Source organism: Camelina sativa, chromosome 19, assembly GCF_030686135.1.
Source record: "Camelina sativa cultivar CO46 ecotype springtype chromosome 19, ASM3068613v1".
NCBI lineage: Eukaryota > Viridiplantae > Streptophyta > Magnoliopsida > Brassicales > Brassicaceae > Camelina > Camelina sativa.
The window spans coordinates 6,110,662-6,122,705 of record NC_141898.1 but is presented as its reverse complement, the minus strand read 5'-3'; the positions used below and the strand labels follow the sequence as shown (position 1 = coordinate 6,122,705).

The 12,044-nt window shown below is 33.6% G+C and overlaps 1 protein-coding gene and 2 long non-coding RNA genes across 4 annotated transcripts; 2 read left to right on the top strand and 1 right to left on the bottom strand.

Annotated features, from left to right (window-relative positions):
• Positions 1–2,883: 2,883 nt before the first annotated feature.
• Positions 2,884–4,317, bottom strand: LOC147920237 (uncharacterized). Its single transcript, XR_015590941.1, has 2 exons — positions 4,175–4,317; positions 2,884–3,675 (listed from the first exon to the last, which is right to left on the bottom strand). It is a non-coding gene; the product is annotated as an uncharacterized LOC147920237 (long non-coding RNA).
• Positions 4,318–5,113: 796 nt separating this feature from the next.
• Positions 5,114–5,973, top strand: LOC104765148 (uncharacterized). The gene is made up of 2 exons (XR_763835.3): positions 5,114–5,241; positions 5,353–5,973. It is a non-coding gene; the product is annotated as an uncharacterized LOC104765148 (long non-coding RNA).
• A 75-nt stretch (positions 5,974–6,048) lies between these two features.
• LOC104765147 (ABC transporter E family member 1-like) lies at positions 6,049–9,487 on the top strand. 2 transcript variants are annotated; one of them, XM_010488820.3, is made up of 11 exons: positions 6,049–6,340; positions 6,628–6,745; positions 6,843–6,928; positions 7,035–7,132; positions 7,226–7,343; positions 7,446–7,535; positions 7,618–7,922; positions 8,022–8,217; positions 8,296–8,481; positions 8,559–9,068; positions 9,153–9,487. In XM_010488820.3, exons 2-11 carry the CDS (start codon positions 6,643–6,645, stop codon positions 9,270–9,272), a joined length of 1,812 nt encoding a protein of 603 aa, XP_010487122.1. In that variant the 5' UTR covers positions 6,049–6,340; positions 6,628–6,642; the 3' UTR covers positions 9,273–9,487. The 2 variants fall into 2 exon arrangements, with proteins under 2 accessions (XP_010487122.1, XP_087357821.1); XM_087501695.1 differs by having other exon boundaries at positions 6,312–6,532.
• The last annotated feature ends 2,557 nt before the right edge of the window (positions 9,488–12,044 follow it).

The window sequence follows — 12,044 nt, the reverse complement described above, 5'->3', positions numbered from 1 at the left end:
AAGCAGCAGCAGTAAGGAAGCAGTTTTTGGGATTCATTATGATGAATTATAAGGTTTGCTCGATGAGGTTCGATCTTCAAGGAATATGAAACGACGGAGAGTTTGTTGATCCATCTATAAAGCAAGTAGGTCTACTTGACCAAACCGAGGTATCTAAAGTCTTTCACTCTGACGGCTTACTGCTATGCGTTCTCAAGGACAACTCAAGGCTTTTGGTATGGAATCCCTATTTGGGGCAGACTAGGTGGATCCAACCGAGAAACAATTTCCATAGGTTAGAATCTGTTTTAGAAATCGCTAGGCGCTAGTCGGGCGGTCGAGGTGGGCCTAGCGCCTAGCGAGAAAATCGAAGATTAGACGGGGATTAATCGGGAACTAGTTTTAAGTTTATTTTATTAAATTAATAATAAATTAAAAATATATAGTATTAAATATATGTATAATTTTCTGTTTATGTGAAAATAAAAATCTCAAATAAAATATAAAACTATAGTATTGTCTTTAAAACTACGGTAAACACATAAAAACGTAATTTTAAGAAAAAAAATTATGATTTTAATTAAAAGTTTGTATATTGGTTATTGTAAAACATCATAAACTCTTAATTTAAATGTTTAAATAACAAAAATATATATATATATATATATATTTGATTTATATTTGGCTCCAAAAATAATCGACATATACAAAATTAATCGGATTAGATGGTATAATCGGATAATCGATGCTAGGCGGGGATTAGTCATTAATCGATGTGGAGAGGATGAGCCTAGCGATTTTACGGAGCGTAATCGGTGGTAGGCGGAGATTTTTAAAACATGTAGTATATAATAGGTATGATGATTAAGTTAGTTCCATTTTTAACACTTTGTAATTTGTTTCTTGCATCTTCGTTTGATTCTCTGATTTTCATGCCCTTATGAACTAAGACAAATGATAATGAAGTGTTTTTTTTTTTTTTGCTAAACAAATAATTAAATGTATAATATAAATAATGAATTTTTTATTTGTGTGTTTGCAGTTTATCATGTAGATTATATAAGAATTCAGTTTTTTCATATACATGTTTTAGCTTCGTTTCAACTGTTCACGTCAACTTGGTGCAGTAGCAAAATATAGGTGTATATATATATATACCAACAATTCTTCTTCGTTTAATAACTGCATGAACAAATAATTTTATTTTTCAGCTGTTAATTACTTTGTTTGGATCATACTAGGTGGTTAATGTAATTTCATGTGGAATACGTCAATTAGCTCCAATGATTTTCTTAGGTTTTTACTTAGTCTGACGTAGAAGAACTCATCTTATTCGAAAATATATATACAACTCTATAACCTTTGGAAAACTATAGCCAGATAAAAGGCATATTCAAATTAGACAACAATTTGAAAACGTGAAAATTAGATTTAAAAAAAAACAAAAAAAAAAAAAAAGAACAGAACATATAATCATCATAGATGAATGAAACATTAGTAATATAATCCATAAATAGTTATAATTTATTCAACGGTGGCTTGTAAGCTCATGAAATCAAATCCACATGGTCCGAGCCTACGCATAACATCTAGCGAATTCAAACGCCACCTTCCTTCGACCACCTCGTCCGGAGTCCGGACCAACAATCGTGACCGTGCTTCCCCACCTCGTCCGGACAAACAGGGAAGTTCATTGGCATCAACACTCCCACCATCTTTTGGACTACATTCTCATTCATCTCTTGGGCCTTGCCCACTACAATACATTGAATTTTGAGATAATATTACTACACAAATCACTAATTTATTTTGATATTAAATTATATTTGTATTTGTTTATGCGCTAAAATGTTCAAGTTTAATTTTATGCAGAAGCTAAATTTGACATCAAATTTTGAAAAGCTAGATTATCCTATATAAGGTTTATGTTTAGTACCACACCACACTTTCATATTTGTAAAAGCTGGAAAGTACATTTCATTTTATTTTCTACGTTAATAGTTTATATTGTCTATGCAACAAAATGATTCATTTTGCTTAAGTACTGATTTAGTTAGTTATCAATGTAAGGGAAATAAATATAGAGAATTAGACAGTTTTACAATTTTTCTTTAGATACATTTGTTTGATGGAAAACACCAGCTGTAATAATTGAAAGAAAAGGGATAACTGTTTACATCAAGGAATGGCCCCTCTTATAGCACGAATTGCAGTGTGGAATATTAATGTTATCATGTATTCTCATTGGCTGAGAAGTCCACAAATAAGTTAAAAATCTAAAGTTTTTGGAGGTTTCTTAGACCATCATTAGTGGAACAACCCTCTTAAGTTACTCTTATATTAATTAATTATATAATTAACACTAAATTAATTAAAGCAACTCTAAGAGAAATTAAGCAAAATCACTCCATTATTAGAGAATCCCAAAGAAGATTGCTCAAGCATTTAAATAATAATTAATTATCAAACTTTAATTATCTAAAATAACAAAACAATTATTTAAATTTTTTATATTACATAAAACTTTGGAATATTAAACATATTTTACAAACTTTGAAATATTAAACATATTTTACAAAATTCGGAATATTAAATATATTTTACAAAATTCAGATTAAGTTTCATATAAGATTAGAAATACTGTATAACATGTATTAATTTTATGTTTGGATTCATTTATCTATGTTTTAAGTTTCTTAAATAAAAATTTAAAACAAACATTGCATTGCATGATGGATGGATTAACAGAACACAATCAAGAACATTCATAATAGAGAAGTTGAATTGTAACTTCAATTTATTTTGTTGATTGTAGCGATAGCTTGATGGCCATAATTCTAACAAAAGAGTAAAGAAGAGTTTCCGATCAATTATCTAATGGCAAATATGAAATATCTAACCAAGTTTCTAAGCCAAATTTATTTTAAAAAATCAGTGAACTTGTTTTACAAGCAACAATCAAACAAACCAAAACCATTTTCCATTTAACTCTCAAACATTCTCTCATTGCACAACAACAAGCTATTTGTAGAGGAAGACTGTAAAACAAAAGAAAACAGATCATTTCAAGCTATTTGCAAAGAATCAGATCATTTCCTTCATGTGTTTGGCAGCAACAGCTATGATACCATTCTCCAAAACTATGTCTTTTAACCTCTCTCCACATGAACTTGTCTTGAGAGATTCTGACACTCTTACAAAATTCTCCACAGTAAACCTCTGCTTCGCCGCTTGCTGAGCAATGCTGTCGTCCTTGGGGTTCTCCTCACGACGTTGCTGAAGCTGATCAAGTTCAGACCAGTTTTGCAGGTAAGGGCTAAAATGCTCTATGAGTGCTTCCATAGCTGCAGGCTCGCCATATGTTAAGTAAGGCACGATTCTAGCAACCATCTCTGTGTTCCTTTGCTGTTTGTTCGACTTCTTAAGCCCTGAAGGATGGCTTAGCCTTTCTTTGTATTCCAGTGGGTTTAGAATAGCTTACATGGAAGAAACAAGCATCCTGTGGACAAGATGATTCTCAAATCTGGATTTACGTGCAGATTCTCAACCATATGCTTTAACATCTTCACTTGAGAATACTCTTGTTTATCCTAAAGCATCTCCCACTTTAAGTAGTGTCTTTAAAGTAACTGATGAGAAACAACACCCTTGAAACAAGATGTGTAGAAAGAAACGTTTTCCTCAGCATGGTTTCACCTGAAGCAAGAAAGGGGACGAATCAAACTTAATATCTGTCTAAACAACAAAAACCTTGAGTTATTTACTGGCAATTATTCTCATTGAGTCATTTAGTCGAACAGCTTATAGACACACCGTTGAAAGTCAAAAAGATTCAAACTTTGCAAATTTGATTCCCCAATTGCTAACAATATATGACCCATCTGGATTTACCATCAACCGAAGAACATCTAAGAAGCAATAAAATTCATAGCTTTCCCCTAATTGTGTCAGCATCCAAACAAATCGAATAGGGTGAAAACAAAAACGAATAATTCAAAATACAACAGAAACAGTAATTTCGATTTTTGATTCGACAACAGACTGAGGAATTTCAGAAATGAAGATAGCTATATTTAAATCGCTCATCGAGGAGAGACCAAGAAAGATACGAACTTTGGCTTAATTTTCAGAGAATCTTAAAATGACCCAGAAGGAGAAAACTGAATCGGGAAAGGAGAAGAGATACTTTACTTGCCTTGTGTAACCCATAAGATTTAATTCGAAAAAATCAAAGGATTCGACGTGAATCCATTGATTTTTTCCGATTTCAGAACAATCGCCGCTTCATTCGACAGAGAAGAGAGAGAGAACGTCGTCGGGAAGAAAGAAGAAGAAAATGGCGAAGAAAAAAAATCGCTTTTATATTTACCATCCACCCAATGATAAAACGCCACGTAGCGTTCTTAAGGGTTGCTTCAAATGCTTCCCACAGCAACGATTCTCTCTTATTTGGATCATTAATGGGTTTTTTATTCTGTAACTGGGGCCCAATTACAAAAGTAACCCACAGAGAATCTCCTGATGCTCTTACCGAACAAACACTCATCATACTCTCTCTATCTCTCTTGTTATACACTACTCGGTAATTATCTAATACAAAGTCTTCATCAACGACCAAGAAAACACATTAATTAAATCTAGTTATAGAACTATGTATGTTCTCCTCGATCGTATTAAAAAGAGCGACTAAACAATAATTACGATTTGTGCATGGCTCCGTTATGAGATTGTTGCTCTTACATATATATCATCAGCTTTTCGTACTACGTGCATAATTGCATTTTTTTATTTGTTTTTTCCTTCTTCTTCTTTTCTTTTTTTTTTCCACTCTTTTTTTCTTTTCTACGTGCATAATTTTAGTCTGCATTTTCCCCACTCTACACACAAAGAAAAAAAATTCAGCGAGAGTCTAGAATATTCTATCGATTTCTTTTAAAACTTTTAAGTTCAAGAAAAATGGATGCATCAAAGAATCTTTTTGGACCACTTTTGTTTTCCTGAAATGCATGTTAGAGCTCAACATATATGTCCAAAACTGAAACTTTCTAATTTGAGCATTCAAAGTGGTTACAACTACGTACTAAAGCTCTCAATATTAGTTATCACGTGTTACCTACCATGGTAAGTAGTAACTCTTTTTTTTACTTTTTTCTGTAACCTAGGTAAAACCTGTAGTAGTATAAAACGATAGTTGGTGGTGTTCGTTCTGTAATACAACACTTGCAAGAAAGAAAAATGGCTGCAGCTGCTAGGCATGAAGAGGTCATAATTTTTTTTTTTCTTTTTTGTTATTTTTTTATTAGAATTTTCTCTTGAAAATTAATATGCTAATTGCTTCTTCTTTTTTTCCTTCTCCTTGCTCTTGTGCTATAGATCCAGAATTTTCTAAATTCTGCAGATGGAAAGAATACACCCAAACTGGATGCTGAACTGAACGCCATAATCTATAATCACTTTGCTATGATTTTTATTTATTATATTATGTAGTTAAAAATTTTGGTTCATGACTTATGGTTCTTTAATTTTTTTTTCTTTTATGTGTGGTGTGGCATATAATCCTAAGGCTGGGAGTTTCTTCATTGACGAGGAGATTAAAGTTGCTGTGGTCTTCGATCTAGACGAAGATAAAGGAACCAAGACATGTCGCGACCAAACTGCCTACATGATTGGAGAAAACTTTTACTTCAAATCTGTGAATATCGGAGAGGCTCGGAATCTCGGGAAGCCAGACGAATTTGGATATACTCCACGTATATATTGTCGCCCACTTGTGTGCTCATCATATGTTCCAAGCTTGGTGCAACTCCAGATCAACCAACCAGGCACAAGGATAGAAAGCGATGATTAACGTAGCTTCTTGCATCTTCTTTGATATGTTGATATGTTGTTTTAACTTTGTATTTCCGACTTCATAAAGAAAAGTGGAAGGAAAACTAAAATCAACATAAAGTACCCCCCATAAATAAAGTTAAATTTGTGGTAACTAAAAGAAAAGGATAATTGTATGTTTATAATATCAAGGAATGGTCCCTCTTATAGCACGAATTGCGATGTGGGATATTATTCTCTATTCTCATTGGCTGAAAAGTCTATAAATAAGTCAGAAAATCCAAAAGGTTTCCTTTTAACTATGTTTTTTTTTGGAGTCCACAAATTTTAAATGTTCTTTTTTTTCTTTCTTTAATTATTAATTATATAACCAACAGGTTCACAGATTCATATAATATTAATTTAATCAGTTTTGAGAATCCTATACTATTAAAAAAAAAAAAAAAACCAATCCATTGTAAAAGGGTTACAAATCTAGCCCTAACCTGCTAAAGTGTGCCCTTGCCCAGCTTCGCGCTTTCATCGCCACCTTGTACGAGATCTTTTCTTCTTCTTCTTATCCCTTCTTCTTCTTTTGAGATCGATTACTAGTATTTTTTTTTTTTGTTTTGCTTGATACTGCTATACTCTTTCCGAGATTGTTCGGTTTTAGTTTATGAGCTGTTCCTGTTGGTACCCTTAATTGCATATCCTGGTTTTACTTTGTCGATTTAGATCTGTTATTGTATGCATCCAATAAAGGCTTCCCTTTTTTTTTTTTTTTTTGATTACCTCGTCAGACACGTAAACGTAGATTCTCTTTGTATCTTGTGAATGTAGGATCCTTGTTGAGAGATGGCAGACCGATTGACTCGAATCGCTATCATAAGTGAAGACAGGTGTAAGCCAAAGAAATGTCGCCAGGAGTGTAAGAAGAGTTGTCCTGTTGTCAAGACTGGTACTTTTCCTCAATTTTATCCTCGGCTTAGAGCATGGAACTTGAATCACATAAAAGAACGGTTTTTTTAATAGGCCTTGTTTTATGTTTTCTCTAGGGAAACTTTGTATCGAGGTTGCTCCTACTTCCAAGACTGCTTTCTTATCCGAGGAGCTGTGTATAGGATGTGGTATCTGTGTTAAGGTACTTATGCCAAAGGCTATATCTTTTTTCTACATTGAATGATTGTGTCTCCCTGTAGTTTAATGTTGGACATTGAGTGAGATTTTGTTGGTGCACCATTTTGCAGAAATGCCCGTTTGAAGCTATTCAGATTATCAATCTTCCTAAGGACTTGGAGAAAGATACAACCCATCGTTATAATGCTAATGGTTTTAAACTGCACAGGTTAGCTAATCAACTTTTGTTTTTTTTTTTGCTTTGTGGAATCTGTTTGATTATCTGTCTTTAGAAATCTGAGGTATATATCTCGTCTTGCAGGCTTCCAGTTCCAAGGCCGGGGCAAGTCCTTGGTTTGGTTGGAACAAACGGTATTGGAAAATCTACAGCTCTCAAAATTTTGGCTGGAAAACTCAAACCAAATCTTGGCAAATTTAATGTAACTATTGGCTCTCTCGCAAGTTTCTCTACCCCTTACGCATAGAGTGTGTGTACTCTGTAATTTATGTATGATTGATTTATTCTCCTACCTTTTGGGCAGAATCCTCCTGACTGGGAAGAGATTTTAACTCGCTTTCGCGGGTCAGAACTTCAAAGCTACTTCATCCGAGTTGTAGAAGAGAATCTAAAGGTAGGGTGGAAACTATTCTTGATATTTATTCTTAAGGAAGATGCTCACTAAGCGACTCTGATGCCCCTTCTATGTATGACAGACTGCTATAAAGCCACAACATGTCGACCACATCAAAGAAGTTGTTCGAGATAATCTTGGCAAGGTGCTTGAGAAGCTGGACGAGAGAGGAATGGTGGAAGAGATTTGTGCTGATATGGAGTTGAACCAGATCCTGGAGCGTGAAGCAAGACAAGTATCTGGCGGGGAGCTGCAGCGGTTTGCGATTGCCGCAGTTTTCGTAAAGAAGGCTGATATATACATGTTTGATGAACCATCTAGTTACCTCGATGTGAGGCAGAGACTCAAAGCTGCTCAAGTTATACGCTCACTCCTCAGACATGACAGGTTTGATTTTCTCATCTTCTGAAACTCCTTTAGTTTGAGTTTATCTTCCTGAATAGGATAAATTTTGCTTACATCGGCTTCGCCATTTCGTTGTTGTAGCTACGTAATTGTTGTGGAGCACGACCTAAGCGTCCTTGACTATCTCTCCGATTTCGTTTGCTGTTTGTATGGGAAACCAGGAGCATATGGTGTCGTGACTCTCCCCTTTTCTGTCAGAGAAGGAATCAATGTGTTCTTGGCCGGGTTTATCCCCACAGAAAACTTGCGTTTCAGGGATGAATCTCTGACCTTCAGGGTAAAGCTTTTCCAATAACCTCCAAGAGAAGTGGTTGTCATTTTTGACTGATATAGTTTTTTTGCTTCTCTTTCCAAGGTTTCTGATACTCCACAAGAGACTGATGGGGAAGTGAAGTCCTATGCAAGATACAAATACCCAAACATGAGTAAGCAACTTGGGGGTTTCAAGCTGCAAGTTATGGAAGGGGAGTTCACAGACTCTCAGATTATTGTAATGCTCGGAGAGAATGGTACAGGGAAAACGACCTTCATCCGCATGCTGGTAAAATTCCTCTCCTTTGCTTTCTCTGCTCGTTGTGGTTAGACGTTAAAGGAAATGATATTTGTATCCTAATGCAGGCAGGCGCATTCCCACGTGAAGAGGGTGTTGACTCGGGGATGCCGGAGTTTAATGTGTCGTACAAACCGCAAGGCAATGATTCGAAGCGCGAGTGTACAGTAAGACAGTTGCTACATGATAAGATCCGTGATGCATATACGCATCCTCAGTTTGTGTCAGATGTAATAAGACCGCTTCAGATTGAGCCGTTGTTGGATCAAGTGGTAAAAACTCTGTCGGGTGGAGAGAAGCAGAGGGTTGCCATTACTCTATGCCTTGGGAAGCCCGCTGATATCTATCTGATTGATGAGCCAAGTGCGCATTTGGACTCAGAGCAGCGGATCACAGCTTCAAAGGTGATAAAACGGTTTATCCTGCATGCAAAGAAAACAGCGTTTATCGTAGAGCATGACTTTATTATGGCGACCTATCTGGCGGACAGAGTCATTGTGTACGAAGGACAGCCAGCCGTCAGGTGTGTCGCTCATTCGCCACAGTCGCTGCTCAGCGGAATGAACCTCTTCTTATCGGTAATCTAACACTCTTCAAGAATTATTGTGTTGTTATGAATCAGTCTCTTTATAAAAAGCGAATTAACTTGTTGTCCTTTGCAGCACCTGAACATCACATTCAGACGAGATCCAACAAACTTCAGGCCAAGGATCAACAAATTAGAGTCTACCAAGGACAAGGAGCAAAAGGCTGCGGGCTCATACTACTACTTAGACGATTGATTTGATCCGGTGAGAGAGAGAGAGAGAGATGTAGCTTATGCATATGCATGAATACTTAAATTTACCCTTCTTCGGGAAGTAGACTACTAGAAGTTCAAGACTGAAACAGCCCCTTTGACTATTCTGTTACTGTTAGTTTCGAGACTCCTTGTCTGCCGTCTGAAGTTGACTTTAAGCGTTAAATACTTAAAATAGATTTGATTGCGATTGTCTTATTCAAGTGATATCTTTGCCGTATGGTTCTAATTTTCTTTTGTTTTAGTCAACTCGTGAAAGGGAGCTCTGTTTTCTCTGTATTGATGATTTGCTATGCATAGAACAAAACACCCCTCTTTATGCTGATGTGTGAGAGAGAGAGAGAAAATGCTGAGAATGGTGTAAAAATGGGTTGAGAAAGGGTGAGGATTTCGGGTTTCCTCCACACAAAAGAGGATAGCTGTTTCATTGCCAAAATGTGTAGAAGTGAGAACATGTTCACAATTATGATAAGAAAAAAAGTCTTATGACTTAAAAAAGAATAAGTTAAAATTTTATATTTTGTATTCGGAATCAAGTGTATGTAGTATGAAATTTAGTTGTTTAAAAGAATTGTATCTTTTATGGAAAAACACAAAACAATCAGTATTTGGACTAACGTGGAAGAAAAAGAAAAAAAAAAAAAACATAATGCAATTGGGCCAGGATGACCAAATATAATTAAGCCCAAAAGAAAAACATTAAAAAAATAAAACTTAAAACGCACGTGGAGGAGAGAATCAATCGTCTTCTTCCTTTGGATCTGGTTTTATGAAACCAGCCAACGACGAACTTGCAGGGCCTGACTGATTTTTCTTTTTTTACTGACTTGTGGACCAGTTGAACAAAAAGGATAGTAAAAATACACATGTGAAGTACATAAAGTCATAAACACAAGGGAAAGCTTTACAAATCAGATTCTGACTCACTTAACCAATAAACCGTACCGAATTGGCTTGATGGGTTCTCTTAGTGTATACTACAGAAAGTCCAATACGACCCAAATAAAAGAAAAATATATATAATACTGTATAAGAATTTTGGACTTCTCTTTTAAAAAAGCTTGTGAAGTTTGAACATGTTTGATTGATGACTTCAGCATTTTATTGGGTTGGTAGATTAGGTGACTACTAGCACCCGCCATACACCGCGTGCCAAATTATAACTATAACATTTAAATTATAAGTTATATTTATTGGTTAAATATATTATAATTACATAATAATTGTTAATTTTATGGTTTAAAGTTTAAACCATATAATACCGCAATATAATTTATTTTTTACATAATATTTATTTAATTAATTTAATTATATATATCTATTCTCTGATACCGATAGTATTAATAAAATAATGAAATGATGTTTTACCCGTATAACATCAAATTAATGATATTTTAAATTTACATAAATATTAATAAAACCCGTCACGATATATAACTCTGTCCCGAGATATTTTAACTTCACTATATCATCTTAATTTTTAATATTTATTGTTTTGTATTATAAATATTAGATTGAGTTGATATATTATTTATTAAGATTGTAACCATTTATATTTTATAAGATTGACGCATTTTATAAAGTTTAAATATTTATAATACTTAGAATTCTTAAAACGATTGAGTATTTCTCTTTTTTTTTGTCACAAAAACGGTTGAGTATTTCTTATATTTGAAGTTTTGTAAAAGTTTCAATATATTATTAATATTTTAAAGGTCTTCTAACTTTTTAAAAGTTAAAAATATTTATAATATTTAAACTTCTTATAAAGTTTAAATATTTATAATATTTGAAACTTCATAAATGTTTAAATATTTTTAATATTTTTAACATTTTATAAAGTTTAACTTTCTAAATATATATATATTTATAATATTTAATTTTCTAAAGGTTTTAAATTTTTAATATTTAAATTTTTAAAAATCTTTGAAATAAAAAATCGGAATAAACCAAATAATTTTTTTTTAAGTTTGAATATCTGATAAATCAAACTTTCTATTCATTTGTATTATGAATCATTTTGGTCTCTTTCAGACCATGATTGTGAACCATTGTCCAATTTTTTAGGCGATGTGGTATATTGTACTTGTATTTTTTTATTCATCTATTGAGTAATATACTGTATGTCTGTTTTTTTTTTTTTGTATTACATCATATGGAAGAAAAAATCACAATTTTTATTAAGAGAATTTGTTAAAAATACCCTTTTTGGGATACCCCTTTTCAAAAATATCCTCTTTTTTGAACATTTTCATTTTTACTCTCTTTTACATAATTTCAATGTGTTAAATTAATCTTTAGAATTTTTTTTAGGTTTGGGTTCTTATTTTACATTTAGGATATAGTTTTGAGGGGTTAGGGTTTAGTATTTGGAGTTTAGGGTTTAGAATTTAGTGATTTTATTCATAGAAAATGGGTATTTGAAAATGACCAACATGAAAGGGTATTTTTAAAAAGTGACATAGGAAAAGAGGTATTTTTGAAAATGGGTTTTGTACAAAAAAACCCTCCAACTAATTTTTTTTTTGCGATAAAATCCTCCATGTCAAGAAAATGTAAGTCAATACCTCCAACTCAAAAGTCATCCGCAATACAGCCCTCCCCCGTATTGATGATGTGGCATCTGTCTATATCGTTTTTAAACGTAACAGAAGTCAAAACGACACCGTTTTTTTACCTGATGTAAACGACACAAAGTTTAATAAACTTTGTCGTTTTAAAGTCTCAAAAACGACACAAAACATTTAGTCACCTT